This window comes from Schistocerca serialis, chromosome 7 (genome assembly GCF_023864345.2).
Source record: "Schistocerca serialis cubense isolate TAMUIC-IGC-003099 chromosome 7, iqSchSeri2.2, whole genome shotgun sequence".
In the NCBI taxonomy this organism is placed as follows: domain Eukaryota; kingdom Metazoa; phylum Arthropoda; class Insecta; order Orthoptera; family Acrididae; genus Schistocerca; species Schistocerca serialis.
The window spans coordinates 429,203,742-429,222,246 of NC_064644.1; the positions used below are offsets into that span (position 1 = coordinate 429,203,742).

Genomic DNA, 18,505 nt, shown 5'->3' on the forward strand with positions numbered 1-18,505 from the left:
TAATTTACGCATGCAGAAAACAAAATAAAGGGAACTTTGGCTTTCTCGGGGAATTTCGCTGATAAAATATTCTCGTGTTTTCAGCCGAGTCGTGGCGTTTCGACGTTTGTCATCTTTGCCTGAGGATAACGAGTAGGAAACTCATCGAAACGTTGCGACAACAGGAGGCCACGACTCGGCTGATAACGAGAGAAGACTTGTCCAACAAATAACTTGCAAGTGAAGCTTCGGATAGTTTTGATATGCAAGTGGCTGCGCGCAGGGCGCTTACCTTCTGCATGGGGTTGTTGGTGAGCAGCAGCAGCCGCACGCTGGAGGTCCCTGCGAACGCGTAGCCCTCGACGCGGGTGATGCGGTTGTGCGCCAGCAGGATGGCCGTCAGGTTCTGCAGGCCCGCGAACGCGAACTGCGCCACCGTCGTCAGAGGCGTGTGCTGCCACGTGGGACAGAGAGAAGAAGAGACGCATCCGTTAGTTCTCTGCCACCGATCCCACATCTCCTGCCACAGGCTAGGCTATGTTTAATTCTGATTAGGAAAGATTTTACTTCAGTATAGTCGCAAATAAGTGGTCCGGGCACATCTACGTAGCACCCAGTTTCACACTGATGTTAACGACGATGAGTCAAGCCATGGGCTCCGCAAGACACTGTAACCATTGTGCAGTCATCCTAGTTTATGACTGCCCCAAAGGCGCCCACCACTCATGGAAATTTGTTGGACCTGGTTCCAAGTGGTACCTGTCTTGCTCGAGGGGCATGTCAGATAACTTGTGAACCAGGAGGCCACAAGCACCACCATTCCCAAATAAATATCCCCCACTGATGAATAAGTGCAGGCAATGATGATGATGATCACAACGATGATAACATGTTAGCATGGACGCACAACAGCAATATTAGCGCCCATACTAAATAATTATGAAACTACACTCACGCTCATAGATTAAGGTTAGTGGTAATACATTGTGAAACTATGCTCCGGTTGGCGGTTTGAGCGTTTAAATCACCTCTGGGAATGACCATGCGGCGCATTTGACGAGCGGTCGTCGCACGGTGACGCTGGCAGCAATCCACATACGCAGAGGTGTGTTGGTGCATGTCAGAGTACGGTGCAGCGAGTAAGTGTGCAGACGTTTTCAGACGTGCTAATGGCGACTGTGAGTTGAAAATGGCTCAAAGAACACATACTGATGACGTTATGAGGGGTAGAATACTAGGGCGACTGGAGGCTGGTCAAACACAGCAGGTCGCAATACGGGCCCTCCTTGTGCCACAGAGTGTGACTCAAGATTATGGCAACGATTCCAACAGACGGGAAACGTGTCCAAGTGCTACAGTACGGGACGTCCACAGGGTACAACACCACAAAAAGACCGATACCTCACCATAAGTGCCCGCATACGGCCACGGAGTACTGCAGGGAGCCTTGCTCGGGACCTCACCGCAGCCACCGGAACAGTTGTCTCCAGACAAACAGTCTGCAGACGACTGAACAGATGTGCTTTATTCGCCTGGAGACCTGCAAGGTGCATTCCACTGACCCCTGGTCACAGGAGAGCCCGTAAAGCCTGGTGTCAAGAACACAATACATGGTCATTGGAACAGTGATCCCAGGTTATGTTCACGGACAAGTCCAGGTAAAGTCTGAACAGTGATTCTTGCCGGATTTTCATCTGGCGTGAACCAAATATCAGCCCTTTAATGTCCTTGAAAGGGACCTGTATGGAGGTCGTGGTTTGATGGTGTGGGGTGAGATTGTGATTGGTGCACGTACACTCCTGCAGGTTTTTCACAGAGGAACCGTAACAGGTCAGGCGTATCGGGACGTCATTTTGCACCGGTATTTCCGCCTTTTCAGGGGTGCAGTCGGTCCCACCTTCCTCCTGATGGATGATAACGCACCGCCCCACCGAGATGCCTTCGTGGAGGAGTAAACTGAAACAGAAGATATCAGGCGAATGGAGTGGCCTGCCTGTTCTACAGACCTAAACCCCATCGAGCACGTCAGGGATGCTCTCTGTCGACGTATCTCTGCACGTCTTCAAACTCCTACGACACTTCAGGAGCTCTGACAGGCACTGGTGCAAGAATGGGAGGGTGTACCCCAGCAGCTGCTCGACCACCTGATCCAGAGTATGCCAACCCGTTGTGAGGCCTGTGTACGTGTGCATGGTGATCATATACCATATTGATGTCGGGGCAAATGCGCAGGAAACAGTGGCGTTTTGCAGCACATGTGTTTTCTCAACTTATCACCAATACCGTGGACTTACAGATCTGTGTCGTGTGTGTTCCCCTATGCTATTAGCACCAGTTTTGTGTAATCCACGTTGTGTGGCACCACATTCTGCAATTATCCTTAATTTATGAACATGAGTGTAGTACGGATGAAAAGTTCGTGATAGTTGTGCGGAATGACACTTGTCAGGAGACGAAATGTGTTGACATTTATGTGGAGGCCAAGAAGCTTTAGGTAGATTTCTGCTTCCACATTTCTTGGCTTCGCAGACTCACCATCAAACAATCGATTTACAGTCTGATCTAGGGCTCGGGCTCTGCTGCAGATCGGTCTGTCAGCACGGCAAGGTATTCAGTGGCCGGACAGAGCTACTGCACATCAGGCTCACCGGTATGAGGTTCTTTTGGTTCCATAATCGGCTGCTTCGACTGCACCTTATTGTCCCTCACGGCTAGCCACTCCTACCACTGGCGTGGATATCCGATTCAGCAGCCAAGTGACAGCCTGTGGAGGATTGGCACACTGTATGACGTTATGTTTCCGGTAGATCTCCTTGCCTGCTAACTCTACTTGTCCGGTTCCCCACATTCCTAAATGTCCCTGGTACCAAGGAGAATGAACGTGCTACCGTTACTGCTCAGAAATAAGAAAAGAAAGAATGTACAATATTCATATGTTTTTTGGATGTGGTCCGCTTTTAGCAAAACTCAATTTTGTTTTTTATCCGCACATGTTTACTGCATTTGCAGCACCTTGAGTGGGCTTTTACTTTATTGATTTTAAATATAAAGAACGTTCTTTACTCTTTGTGTGCAAGTAAATAATATTTTCTAAATCGTGATTACAGATACTTGAAGAAACACATAAAATTATGAATTCATACCTTTCTACCACATGGTGTGATTTTCCTGATGCATTATGTTTCTACAGTGACTGTTGTGTTTCACATTTTGTTATCAGCAACCACATACACGTTAAAGTAGACAAATTATTTAAGCCAAAATTACGATTTGAAAATTGCTGTGTATATGCCTCAAATTAATTAATTCTGTCTGGAAGGTTGTGTGTATGTGTGTGTGTGTCTTCGCATTATGTTTCACTTACGTTTTGTCTTTTCACCATCTTCTTCACTGTAAAGGCTGCTCCATCTCACGCAATAAGCAGCAAACGAAAAAACCACAAAGAATGAAACTCGTCTAGCTTGAAGGGGGAAACCAGGTGGCGCTATGGTTGGCCCGCTAGATGACGCTGCCATAAGTCAAACAGATATCAACTGCGTTTTTTTAAACAGGAACCCCCATCTTTTATTACATATTTGTGTAGTACCTAAAGAAATATGAATGTTTTATTTGGACCACTTTTTCCTCTTTGTGATAGATGGTGCTGTAATAGTCACAAGTGTATAAGTACGTGGTATCACGTAACATTGCGCCAGTGTGGACGGTATTTGCTTCGTGATACATTACCCGTGTTAAAATGGACCGTTTACCAATTGCGGAAAAGGTCGATGTCGTGTTGATGTATGGCTATTGTGATCAAAATGCCTAACGGGGGTGTGCTGTGTATGCTGCTCGGTATCCTGGACGACATCATCCAAGTGTCCGGACCGTTCGTCGGATAGTTACGTTATTTAAGGAAACAGGAAGTGTTCAGCCACATGTGAAACGTCAACCACGACCTGCAACAAATGATGATGCCCAAGTAGGTGTTTTAGCTGCTGTCGCGGCTAATCCGCACATCGGCAGCAGACAAAGTGCGCGACAATCGGAAATCTCAAAAACGTCGGTGTTGAGAATGCTACATCAACATCGATTGCACCCGTACCATAATTCTATGCACCAGGAATTGCATGGCGACGACTTTGAACGTCGTGTACAGTTCTGCCACTGGGCACAAGAGAAATTACGGGACGATGACAGATTTTTTGCACGCATTCTATTTAGCGACGAAGCGTCATTCACCGACAGCGGTAACATAAACCGGCATAGTATGTGGTACTGAGCAACGGAAAATCCACGATGGCTGCGGCAAGTGGAACATCAGCGACCTTAGCGGGTTAATGTATGGTGCGGCATTATGGGAGAAAGGATAATTAGCCCCCATTTTATCGATGGCAATATAAATGGTGCAATGTATGCAGATTTCCTACGTAATGTTCTACCGATGTTACTACAAGATGCTTCACTGCATGACAGAATGGCAATGTACTTCCAACATGATGGATGTCCGGCACATAGCTCGCGTGCGGTTGAAGCGATATCGAATAGTATATTTCATGCAGGTGGATTGGAGTTCGAAGCACCATACTATGGCCCGCACGTTCACCGGATCTGACGTCCCCGGATTTCTTTCTGTGGGGAAAGTTGAAGGATATTTGTTATCGTGATCCACCGACAACGCCTGAGAACATGCGTCAACGCATTGTCAATGCATGTGCGAACATTGTGGAAGGCGAACTACTCGCTGTTGAGAGAAATTTCGTTACACGTATTGTCAAATGCATTGAGGTTGACAGACATCATTTTGAGCATTTATTGCATTAATGTGGTATTTGCAAGTAATCACGCTGTAACAGCACGCGTTCTCAGAAATGATAAGTTCACAAAGATACATGTGTCACATTGGAACAACCGAAATAAAATGTTCAGTCGTACCTACGTTCTGTATTTTAATTTAGAAAACCTACCTATTATCAACTGTTCGTCTAAAATTATGAGCGATATGTTTGTGACTATTACAGCGCAATCTATAACAAAGCGAAAAAAGTGGTCCAGCTTAAACATTCATATTTCTTTACGTACTTCTGAATATGTAATAAAAAATGGGGGTTCCTATTTTTAAAAAAACGCATTTGATATCCGTTTGACCTATGGCCGCGCCATCTAGCGGGCCAAGCATACCGGTTTTCCCCCTTTAAGCTAGACAAGTTTCGTTCTTTGTAGCTTTTTCGTTTGACGCTTATTTCGTGAGATATTTGGCTCGGTCTGGATCAATGGACCACCCTGTATATTGAGCTGTCACTGTCACTGTTTCACTGTTTACCAGCTGTAAAAACAAACATTGCGGACAGTGGAACAGTTGAAGGTGTTTCTGGTGATTGTTCTGAATCTTTCAGAGGTGTCTGTGCATTTTGTGTGTGTGTGTGTGTGTTTGTGTGTGTGTGTGTTCGTGTGTGTGTGTGTGTGTGAGAGAGAGAGAGAGACAGAGCAGGTTTGACTGTTCACATGTGTGGAGAGGGGGGGAAGAGCTCTATAGGTTGGTCTTATCTGATTATTCTTTGAGGGCAGAGAACAGAGTTCTTTTACAGAGAGCTGTATATTCATTTAACAGTATCTTTTACTAAAGGCGGACTCCATCCAAAAACATACGTATTGTTAAAGCAATCACGGGAAAAAAGAGCTTCAGCCCCAAGTAGATTATGTGCAATACATTTTGCATCATCCTCTCCAAGGAGTACATTTCTTGCACGGCCAGCACGATAATACAAAAATCGGAGCAGATTAGAAATTCTCACTCGGGATTCTCCGCAGCTGCTGCAGTGCCTTCAGGGCTACGTGGAACTCGGCATTGTAGATGGTACATCCTATGGGAAGGCGGTCTAACAACAAGTGGGATGCATTGTCACATGTGATTTTCGACGTTTTCGTACACTGTCTTCGCCGTGCTTTTACTCTTACCCTGATCCATCCAAAGAAATGATCTTCTCCAAAGGTTTGAGCGTCTGAAGGCATCCTTTACTTCGCTCGTGTTAATCTCTGTCTTGGACAGCAACGCTCGATATAGTGCAAATATACGTTTCAATCTCCGCATGGCAACAATTACTGTCGGTTTGAACAATGTAAACTGTTTAAAAGGGCACATTATTTTTACAGGTGTTTAACATAGTGATGCTCCACAGTAACGTGTGTGTGTGTGTGTGTGTGTGTGTGTGTGTGTGTGTGCGCGCAGGAGAGCTTTTCCTTTTATTGGCCATCTGTAAATACAAAATGAAGTAGGAAGTCCCACAGATTTCGAAAATTTACAGCGAACAAGAAGCTGGTATCCACACTGGTCCGAAAGCGTACCAATTATGTGTCAGTTCATTTTCACTAATATTAGATAGGTAGGAAGGTTAACACTTTCCATGACTGTCAGAGGACAGAAGACAGAGATTTAAGGCACTTTGGTTTTCATATAGTTTCTACGAACCACAGCAACACTGCTTACTGCGAAACCTTGTGAAATTGAAGGTACCTCTTCTCAAAAGTGTTCGGGTTCTATTGTGTCATGAAGGTACTGAAACATAAAACCCTTAATGAAACATACAGCCCTTACATGAGATAGTAACTTGTGTTTATTAACTATGGTGTACCGGCTGCGGTTACACAAACTCTTAAGAGTCCGCACCTCGTGGTCTAGTGGCCAGCGTTGTTGCCTCTGGATCACAGGGGTCCGGGTTCGATTCCCAGCCGGTTTGGGGATTTTCTCTACCCGAGGACTGGGTGTTTCTGTTATCCTCAACATTTCATCATAATTATTTGTGACAGTGGCTATATTGAACTGTGTAAAAATTGGGACTTTGTGCGGGCACTGACGACAGCGTAGTTGAGCGCGCCTCAAACCAAACATCATCATCACAAACATTAAGCTTCAAGAGTGCACTCCCCAGTCCCTACTGAGTTCTTTATTTCTTTATTTTCTATTTCGTTTATTTTTGGTATCACGTCAAGACTTTTTAGCTGTAAGTATTATGCCTATGTTGATACCATAAAATAATTTTAGACATTGCTCAAACACTTTATATTGTCTATACTCTCTGTATATGTTTTTACATTTGTACCAAGCTCTTAGCCATAAGGTACATTAAACCGAAGTCAAATAATAATGAAATATACTACGATGTAAATTATAGAAAGATGTATATGTAACTGAAGAAACGTATTTTGAGAAGAACCGGTCGTGTATCTGTCAAGTATCCGTGTATCGAAAATAGAGTTGAACGGCATTCGAAGCAGTTGAGTTCTGTAATGTCACAAATAATAGTAACACAATCATTACCGTGTGATCAGGAGTGAACGTTCAGCTGACTAAAATAGTTACTGTTTGAACGTAAACAATCAGCCACACTATTGACGGTATGTGATGATGTAGAGCATAACAGATTACGCATTAGTAACCGACAGTTTGGTCTAGTGGGCAACTGTCATTCCCGGAAACACAATAGAACGACGCTGTAGGATAGGGAAACGTTCTGTCTTTTTTGCTGCATATTTATCTCTTACTACTTTTTCTTTTTGAGTGATTTTCCATATTTTACGTCTTTTTATTTTTAATCTAGATATAAAGGTTGTCAGTATTCAGTTACAAATTGTTATTTATCTGTATGGAAATTACGAGTAATTAAGTTTATTATTACTTACAAGAAATAATTCGATGGATGAGGATTAAATCAATGAAAGCAAATCCGTTCAGAAAACCTGAACAGCAGATAAATGAATATCTGTGGCAAATTTAAATCTGTACCAGCAATGATGACTTAAGACTTCCAACATAAGCAGTGGCCCTCATTCTGCCAAAGGCCCTGGTGAAATAGGGCAGAAGAGCGGATAGAGCTTCTGAGCACTCTTTTGTCCTTAAGAGGGGGGTGAGGCGGGGGGAACTGCCCATAAATGCGGAAGAATGAGCAACGACCAATGGAATGAGGACGTTAAAGGCAGTGGAAACCACTGCACTAAAAACACGTTATGAGTATCCCCCAAAATTGAAAAACTGTCGTGAGGACCTCTGCACTGGGGAGAGCTTCTTGACTAGTCCCCTTTTGGATATCCGGGACAGAACTGCCAAGGGGGAGAAAAAAATTGAATAACCAACAAAGGGATAATGTTCTACAAGTCGGGGCAATGAATGTCAGAAGTTAGAACGTGGTAAAGAAGCTGGAAAATCTGAAAAGGGAAGTGCTAAGGCTCAGTCTACATATAGTCAGGTCAGTGAAGTGGAATGGAAAGAAGACAAGGATTTCTGGTCACATGATTGTGGGGTATATCAACAACAGTACTAAATGGTATGACGGGAATAGGATTCGTTATGAATAAGAAGGTAGGGCAGAGAGTGAGATATTGTGAACATTTCAATGATAGGGCTGTTCTCATCAGAATCTACAGCAAACCAAAACCTACAGCAATAATTCAGATAGAAATGCCGACGTCACAGGCCGAAGATCAAGAGATAGTATATGCGTATACTGAATGGGTAATTCACTACGTAAAGGAAGATGGGAATGTAATAGTCATGGGGGGATTTGAATGAAGTTGTAGGGGAAGAAGTAGAAGAAAGGGTTACGGGAGAATATGAGCTTGGTACTAGTACTGAGAGAGTAGAAAGAGTTATTGAATTTTGTGATTTATTTCACCTAGCAAAAGCGAATAATCTGTTCAAGAATCAAAAGAGAAGGAGGAAGATGTGGAAAATGTCGGTATGTACGGGAAGATTTCAGTTAGATTACGTCATAGTCAGGCAGAGATTCCGAAATCTTATACTGGATTGTAAATCTACCCACTCCCCAGGAGCAGATACAGACTCAGATCACAATTAAGTGGTGATGAAAAGTAGGCTGAAGTTTAAAAGACAAGTTAGGAAGAAACATTGTGCAAAGAAGTAGGATATGGAAGTACTGACGGATGAAGAGGTACGCTTGAAGTTCTGTGAGCCTATAAATACTGCGATAAGGAAAAAACAGTAGACAGTTCAGTTGAACAGGAATGGAGAGCTATGAAAAGGTCAACCACAGGAGTTGGAGAGAACAACACAGGTAAAGGTAAATGCGAAGAAACCATGGGTTGCAGAAGAAATACTTCAGCTTCAGCTGATTGATAACAGAAGGAAATGCAGGGAACTTAAGGGGGAAATGGTTCATGGAATATGTGAAGAAATCGACGAAGAAATTGTCGTCGGAAGGACTGATTCAACATATAGAAAAGTCGAAACATCCTTCCGTGAAATTAAAAGAAATGGTGGTAACACTGAGAGTGCAATAGGAATTCCACTGTTAAATGCAGAGGAGAGGGCTGTTAGGAGGAAAGAGTAAACTGAATGTCTCTCTGAGGAGGAATACTTTCTGATGACGTGATAGTAGAACAAACAGGATTCGATACGGAAGAGAGAAGGTCACCAGTAGTAGAACCAGAATTTAAAAGAGATTAGGAACACTGAAGATTGAATAAGGCGGAATGGATAGATTACATCAGAATTTCTAAAATCATTGAGGTAAATGACAACAAAACGATTTACGTTGGTGTGTAGAACGTATGAGTCTAGCGATATATCATCTGCCTTTCAAAAAACATCATCCACACAACTTCGAAGATTGCAAGAACCGACAAGTGCGAGAATCATTGCAATGAGGTTAATAGCTCATGCATCCAAGTTGCTGATGAGACTAATAAACAGAAGTATCGAAAATTAAATTGTGGATTTGTTAGATGACCATTAGTTTGGCTTTAGGAAAGGTAAAGGCACCAGAGAGGTAGTTCTTCAGTTGCGGCTGATAATGGAAGCAAGACTAAAGAAAAATCAAGACACGTTCATAGGATTTTTCGTCGTGGAATTCGTAATTCACACCGTCAAACAGTGCAAGGTGTTCGAAATTCTGATCGAGTCAGGGATAAGCCATAGGGAAAGACGGGCAAACAAAATGTGTACAAGAGCCAAGAGGGAAATATATAGTGGAAGATCAAGAACGAAGTGCTCGGATTAAAAATGGTGAAAGGCAGGGATGCAGTCTTTCACCCCTATTTTTCAATCTCTACATCGAAGAAGCAATGATCGAATTTAATGAAAGTTTTAAGAGTGGAATTAACATTCAAGATGAAAGGATATCAATGATACCATTCGCTGATGACATTTTTGTTCTCAGTAAAAGCGAAGAAGAATTGCAGGACCTGCTGAATGGAATGAATGAATGGGTAGAGAACATGGATTGAGAGTACATCGAAGCAAGATGGCAATAGTGAGGAGTAGCAGAAAGGAGAGCAGCGAGAAACTTAAGACCAGTATTGGCGTTTACGAAACAGCTGAAGTTAAGAAATTCTGCTACCTAGGTGGCAAAATAACCAATGACGGACGGAGCAAGGATATAAAAAGCAGTCTAGCACTGGCGAAAAGGGCATTCCTGGCCACGAGAAGTCTACTACTATCAAACATAGGCTTCAAGTTGGAAAATAAATTTCTCAGAATGTACTTTTTTAGCACAGCATTGTGTGACAGTGAAACATGTACTGTGGGAAAACCGGAAAATAAGAGAATCAAAGCACTTGAGATGTGATGCATTAGAAGAATTTTGAAAATTACGTGGACTGATAAGTTTTGCAGTGAAGAAGTTCTCTGAGAATAAGCGAGGAAAGGAATATATAGAAAACAAGAAGGAGCTGGATGATAAGACATCTGTTAAGACATCGTGGAATAACTTCCAAGCTAGTAGAAGGAGCTGTAGAGGGTAAAACATTTAGAAAAAGACAGGGATTAGAATATATCCAGAAAATGAGAACGCAGGTTGTAAGTGCTACTCTTAGATGAAAAGATTGGCACAGGAGATGAATTCGGGTCACATCAAACCAGTCAGAAGAAAAAAAAAAGAACAAAAGAGAAAGAAACCAGATTGAACTTCGATCTCCTGTTTCTCGCGAGTAGGCGCCCTAAGCAGTTATGTCTTCTCACAATCCCAGCAGCACAAAACGAAACAATTAACATTGGTAACGTAACCATGTAGAAATAATTAAAAAGAAAAGCGTCCGGTTTGGTTCAGGAGGCATGCTCATATGGTCTAATTGTTCATCTAGGAGTAATAAGCGATAGAAATATTAACGAATGAAATAGTGTCCACGTAAATCACAAAACGCAGCTTGAAAGAGAAGTTCTGGACGAAGAATTTTAGGCCTTAAGAAGGGTGTATTTCATTAAAACAGTTAGTAAAAATATATCATAGTCTTCAACGAATAACGCCTTATAGGTGGATTTGATAATGTTATATAGCGCATAAGAAGTTGGGGAAGACTATGCACGCTAAGAAGAAACGTTCCTTAAAAACCATGTTCATAACGTGGCGAGGTAGCCAAAAAAGGCGTTTTGGTGAAAATACGCTGGGTTTAAGATGAAAAAAAAAATAGTTGCGGTGCCCACTCGGAAGCATTCTGGTCTTTCCCAAATTCGTGTACGACGAGTATTAGTTAAATGAAATTTTGATTCATAGATGACGGTTTGGAAATACTTATATATATTAGAGCTTATATAATCACTAGAATGAAATAAGATGTGCTGAAATTATTTCAGATATAGTGTTCTCGTGCTAAAGGCGTCACTTAGAGCCGCATTATACTGCCTATATCGACCACGTTGGTGCAGCGGATAAAATATTGGACTATCATTCCCAAAATAATGTAGGAAACTCTGGATTTGACTTTTCGTGGACAATGATGTCTCTTGCGGCAGAGCAGAAACCCAGACTGAGATATGATGGGCAACTATTCGGCCTGCTGTTTCAAAGGAACTATTAAGGATTTGCCTTAAGCACTCTGGGGAACCAGAGAAAAAGTATACATTGATGGAACTGGGAAGTATTGCCTCATGAACACCTGGACCAAAGGGTACCAAAATGAACTCCAGTATTATCGTACCGGTTGGATACATTGATTAATTTTTCATCCTTACTCAGGATATGTGGTATGATCATTACAGAAATAACCTATCCCTACAGACGTGGAATGGTGTTAGTACATGACTGCTGCTTGATGGGTCTAACGTTGCTAGAACTTTTAAACTGGAACACAGAACGCCCAAATGACGGACACGTGAAGCTTATCATCATCTTCCAGACATCGAGAAATGTCGAGTTATAGGTATGAAAGATACGGAGGCATTACACCGACAGATTGCACAATGAGTTGGTTGTAATTCAATGAATGCTAAACGAGGGATGACGATAAGAGAACTGTGTGGGAAGAATAACAGGCAGAGGTTCTTCCGGAAGATCGAAACCACGAGAAGGTCGTAGGCTTGCCCGGTTGGCTGTCACGAATAGACGGATGTCAAGAGCTGAAAACCGGGCATAGGTTATATGCAAATCTCTATTTAGAGATCTTGAACTTCCATGCTCCGTTATCGGTGGCACACAACCACAAATAACAGAGACTTGTGTGGTGTGGAGTCAACGTTAACTGGAACATTTAGTATAAGCCAGTGGTGTTCAGCTAAGTCTCACCTTTACTTGTGGCAGTCAGATAGACGGCAACTTATCAGCAAGCAAACTGGTTAAGTGTCACAGGAATGAGTGATATCTCTACAACCATTGCAATTATGGTGCGTTATGACAAAAGGATTGATTCAGTTAGTGTTGTAGGAAGACTGAATTTTCTCACTCCTGATGACCTGGATACCAAATGGAAAAATCTAGCAATTTAATGCAAGACCCACCCTCGTTCACACCACTAACGTCTTGAGGAACGTATGCATCCTTGACAGGCCTGGCCAGTCCTCTGATTTGTCATCTGGGATGCGATGGGAACACGTATATATTCATACCAGTTTCCTGCCAGATATTGTCGTCAACTGATTCAGCATGAGTCTCAGTAATCGCCAGTCACTCCTCAGGATGACATCCGGAGGTTGTATGTTTCCATGCCACAATGAATACTAGGGTGCATTTTGCCTGTGTGGGTCACACCTCATACTGCTGTAGATGAAGGACATCAGTCCCAAATGGAAAGGAAGTTTAATCATTTAATACCTTTTTGTATGATAAACATCTCTGAAGCGTTTGGAAAATATCGAACTGCTGCTTCATGGCGTAATACTTTCCAATTTATCTGTGTATTTGGATGACCAGGCAGGGACTCGAACGCCGTCGTCTCACTGTGAATCCACCGTGTTACCAATGTGCTCCTCGCTAGAGACTTGCACTCAGTTGTACCGGAGTTCGCATTCCCATCCAGATTTACTGTCAAGTATCGGATTTGGTATCTAAAAAGAAACTGAGGTAATTCCAATATTATTCTTCTGAAAATGACCCGTCGATTTCGTTCTCTATCCTTTCGAAATATTGCTGCTTGCACCGACTCATCGCAGACGGGACGTTAGACCCTAATCTTCTACCCTTCGTTTTCTGTACACATAAAAGCTGTTGAAGAAAACACTTGCAGACGCTACAAGAGACCACGGCACGAGATTTAGATGCACGATGGGTTGGTGGGTAGTGTGGACCTACCTGGATGGAGAGCTCACGCAGGCGCGGCAGGCCGCGGAAGGCGAACGGCTTGATGACGGAGATGTTGTTGCCATCGAGAGACAGCTTGCGCAGCGAGCGTAGTCCGGAGAAGGCGTCGCTGCGGATCACTGGGAAGTGGTTCTTGGATAGAGACAGCTGCTCCACCGTCTCCGGCAGCGCCTTCACCGGGATTTCCGTCAGGCCGCCCGTGTTGCACAGCACCTACGGTGAGGATATCTTATGTAGTCGCTGCTCCACAAAGCGGCACTCACTCGTGACGACGGGCCAGTAGTACAAAGGGCGTTCAATAATTAACCAATACATTTTTTTACCAGTATACGTTGAAAGAAAGCAGAGTTTGTTGAGGGGTATCGAGGAATATTCCCGTTTCAGCCCCTATAGTTTCATGAATTTTTCATGTGGAACTATACGCAGCCTTCAAAAGGGCGTCTGTAGTGGCGGTGCGTTCCAAGCAGAGAGCTGTTATTGAATTCCTTTTGGTTGGATATTCACAGGCGCTTGCAAAGCCATACACAGCTGTGACACCTGCAATGTTGGAACGTGCGGACATTCTCATTGGAGGTCATCGACGTATCACAACCAAACACCTCACTGCTCATCCGGACGTCTCTGCTGGTAGTACTAACTCACTCGCCCACCAGTTAGGACACTCAAAGGAGTGAAATTAGAATTATATTAATACCGTCAGCTGCGCGCGGACATTGATATAGATCAACGGGGACAGGTGAAAATGTGTGCCCCGACCGATACTCGAACCTGGGATCTCCTGCTTACATGGCAGACGCTCTATCCATCTGAACCACCAGGGCACAGACGATAGCGCGACAGCAGGGACTATCTCGCGCACACCACCCGCAAGACCCGAAATCTCACCTTGTATGTACACACATTACATTCGTAGTGTCCCACAACAATACACTCATTACTCGTGGAAGACATTTTTCCAAGTCCCGTAAGAGTTCGGCGAATATGTGTGCATCCGTACAGAAGAAGAAGGTCATGGCCGGTATCGCCAGAACTATATACTTATATGGATATGGTGTCTGTTCTTTCGGACATGTCGGAAATAACAGGCAACTTTGATGACCTGCAGCCGTCTAGAACGAAATTAGAATTATATTAATACCGTCAGCTGCGTGCGGACGTATATATATATCAACGGGGACAGGTGAAAATGTGTGCTCCGACCGGGACTGGAACCCGGGATGTCCTGCTTAAATGGCAGATGCTCTATCCATCTGAGCCACCATTTCCAAAAGAACAGACACCATATCCATATAAGTATATAGCGAGATTGTCCCTGCAGTCGCGCTATCGTCTGTGCCCTTAGTGGCTCAGATGGATAGAGCGTCTGCCATGTAAGAGGAAATCCCGGGTTCGAGTCTCGGTCGGGGCACACATTTTCACCTGTCCCCGTTGATCTATATCAACGCCCGTGCGCAGCTGACGCTATTAATATAATTCTAATTTCATTCTAGACGGCTGCAGGTCATCAATGGTGTCTGTTGTTTCGGACATGTCCGAAAGAACAGACACCATATCCATATAAGTACTCATAGGTATAGTCCGCAGCTGGTGGTCTAATGGTTGATGCCCCTGGGTCAAGGGTTGTTGGGTTCGATTCCCGGCCGCGTCAAGGATTTTCTCCGCCCGTGGACTGGGTGTTTCTATTGTCCTCGTCGTCTCATCATCATTTAGGAAAGTGGCGAGACTAGTCAGTGAAAATATTGGGAACTTGTACTGATAACCACGCAGTTGAGCGTCCCGCAAACCACATATCATCATCATCATCATCATCAAAGGTGTCTGTCCGCTGAGTTACTCGCCGTGTAACAGAAGACCATAAACAGCAGCGAAGGACCATTCGTACGGAACTGGGGCACAAATTTTGTCTGACATCGTCACAAGCGATGAAACATGGATTACCACTTCCAACCAGAAACAAAACGAGGATCTATGGGACGGTCACCCCACCTTTCATCCTAACAAAACGTTCAATGTCGCATCGTCAGCCGGTAACGTCGTCGCGGAGGTCTTCTCAGACCCTGACGGGGCTATTCTGTTTGATGTCCTCCCTCATGATGCAACGACCAGCTGTGAGATGTATTGTGCTACCCTCAGCAAATTCAACCAACGATTTCACCTTGTTCGTTGCACACAAAAATACAAATGAACTTCTCCTTTTCCATAAGTCTGCGCAACCGAGAGTGGCTCACAAAACTTCACTGGAGTGTTTTTCCTCGTCCGCCCTATAACCCGAATGCTTCAGGTAGACGCGCCAAACTCAGTTACAAGAATTCGCGAGAAGAAGCAGAGTACTCTGAACAAGTGACCCCTTCAATTTGAGCCGTCAGACTTCCATCTGTTTGGTCCAATGAAGTTGGCAGTACGTGGATGGAGGGGAGGTTATTGATGCAGCAAGACGCTGGCTCTAACGTCGACCAGTGAAGTGGTACCAACCGGTTATACGAGCTCTCCTAGTAAGGTTGCGTAAGCCAGTCGTGTTGGAAAACTTAGTATGGAGTATTGGTGTCCTGAATAAAACTAACCTCCTTTCAGAAAAAAAGTGTTGCTTTACTTATTGAACAAACCTCGTACGTTCCGAGAATTTATTTCACACCAGAGCTTTTGAGTGAGGCAAGAAAATCTGGATGTAGATTCACAGTGATATTTTTACTACTCAGTCTAGTTTGCTTTTTACCTGTAAAACTGTGCACTCTGGACTGTGAATTGCTGTAGTACTATGTGTTAAAGATCTGTAAAATATTCTCCGCTTGAGAATGGGAACTCAAGATTTAAATACATGGTGACTTATGAAAATGGACTATCTTCAAATCAACAGTTGTATGTTGATCTTTAAGAAAACAGTTTTATTTACACAAAATCAAAGATTAACGTATTCTATTTATCTGATTAACGTGGTCATTTACGAAAAATTATATCGTATGATTAGTGGCCGCAGTCTCGAATACAGTTTTCAGTTTTCGTCAGAAGTTACAACTCGTCCAACTTTTGTTGGTGAATCAAACTTACTTTCTATTTAATTGCAGGATTGAACTTCATTAAACTTTGGAGTACCGGCCGAAGTGGCCGTGAGGTTAAAGGCGCTGCAGTCTGGAACCGCAAGACCACTACGGTCGCAGGTTCGAATCCTGCCTCGGGCATGGATGTTTGTGATGTCCTTAGGTTAGTTAGGTTTAACTAGTTCTAAGTCCTAGGGGACTAATGACCTCAGCAGTTGAGTCCCATAGTGCTCAGAGCCATTTGAACCATTTTTTAAACTTTGGAGTTTCTCTTAGGTATGCTCTCCTATATACACCTACAAGAAAAAGCCACAAGCGGACAGTTCTGATGATCTTGCTGACACGTCATGTCGCTGAAGAATGAAATGGGCGTCCACGGAAAAGGTTCCTCATGACTGCCTTGAACGCAATGTGCCATGTTGCACCATCCAGCTAGAAATATACTCCGTCTCCTATACAGTTCTGTCAGAAAGAGCATTTTCAGCATGCATACGTAACATTCGGAACTCACAATCACTGTTAAGTCGTCGTTCTCCAAAAACAATAAGGACGGGTTAATCCAGCAGAATCTACGGCACATCGTACAGTCATGCGCGGCAAGTGAGGAGGTCTTTCATGAACAACGCAAGTTTGCCCAGGAGCCTAAAACGATAATTTTTTTGTTAATGGACCCATTAAGGTGGAAATGTACCTCGTCACCCTTAACGGTAATTGCATTTGGGCTTCTTCAAAGATCACTTGCATACACACAGCAAAGGCTTAGCATCGTCAAAAATCCGTATCCGCGGTCTCCTGAATCAGCAACACTTTATACTGATGAACTGTAACACAAACTTTTGGCACACATCCACACTTTCGTGGCTCTTCCGTAGACAGTGTCCCTGTTGACATGCGTATCGTCTCGGACTCCTGGTGACTGCCTCTCTCACGTTATCGATGGTTTCTGGTATCGTCGATTTTTTCTCAGGACCTGGCGATCTATTTTTAAGAATGTTTTCTAGTTTTCTGACATCTGTAACCCATCGTAGGATCGTGTCGTGGCTTGAAGCTATGTGATTAAAGTGGTGACGAAATATCTGCTGTTTTGCAGTGAGTGACTCAGCATTTAAGAAAACGGTATCGTTCACGAACACGCGTCTCCAAACTACACAGAAATTCTCCTTAGGAGATAAGGCACGGACAGAAGTAAAGCTGTCATGACGAGTCATGAGTCGTACCTAGATAGCTGAGTTAGTAGAGCTCTTGTCAGCGGAAGACAAACGTCCCAGCTTCGAGTCCCGCTCCGAGACAGAGTCTTAATCTGCCAGGAAGTTTCAAATTAACACACACTCCACTGAAAAATGGAAATACATTTGGGAAACAATCCTCTAGGTTGTGGCTAAATATGTCTCCGCTATATCTCTTCTTCCAGAAGTGTTAGTTCCGCACGGTATCCAAGAAAACTTGTGAGAATTTCAGAAGTAGGAGATGAGGTATGGTGGAAATAAAGGTGTGAGAACGGGTCGCGAGTCGTGCTTGGACAGCTCAGTCGGTAGAGCTGTGGACTGCGAAAAGCAAATGTCTCGGGTTAGAGTCCCTGTCCAGTACACAGTTACCAACTGCCAAGAAGTTTCACCGTAATTCTGTTAATAAGTATATGCAGATTCGTCGTTTTGTGTCATCATATCCCTTCACATGATGGGGGAGAGGGAAACTAATCATCATTCACTAGTACTTTAATGAGAGTTAAAATCTATGCAGTATCTAGGCCTATACAGACCAATGGTCTTGCAGCAGTGGAAACACCGTTTCCCTTTAGATCACCGGAGTTAAGCGCTGTTGGGTTTGGATAGCACTTCGATGGGTGACCGTGCTGGTCTACCGAACGCTGTTGGCATGCAGGGTGAACTGGGTCCTTTTGAGGCCAATTGATGAGATACATGATTGAATACGACCGGGAGAACGGTGTGCTGCCCATATGCTTCTCCACATCCGCATCAAGCCCGTCGG

The 18,505-nt window shown here is 43.7% G+C and overlaps 1 protein-coding gene across 1 annotated transcript in view; it reads right to left on the bottom strand.

The window, feature by feature from the left end:
• Positions 1-18,505, bottom strand: part of LOC126413136 (insulin-like growth factor-binding protein complex acid labile subunit) — a 465,921-nt gene that overhangs the window by 26,365 nt on the left and 421,051 nt on the right. The window contains exons 3-4 of the mRNA XM_050083029.1: positions 13,473-13,694; positions 272-433 (exon numbers count right to left, since the gene is read on the bottom strand). Of these exons, the coding sequence (XP_049938986.1) occupies positions 272-433; positions 13,473-13,694 (384 nt within the window). The remainder of the gene's footprint in view (positions 1-271; positions 434-13,472; positions 13,695-18,505) is intronic.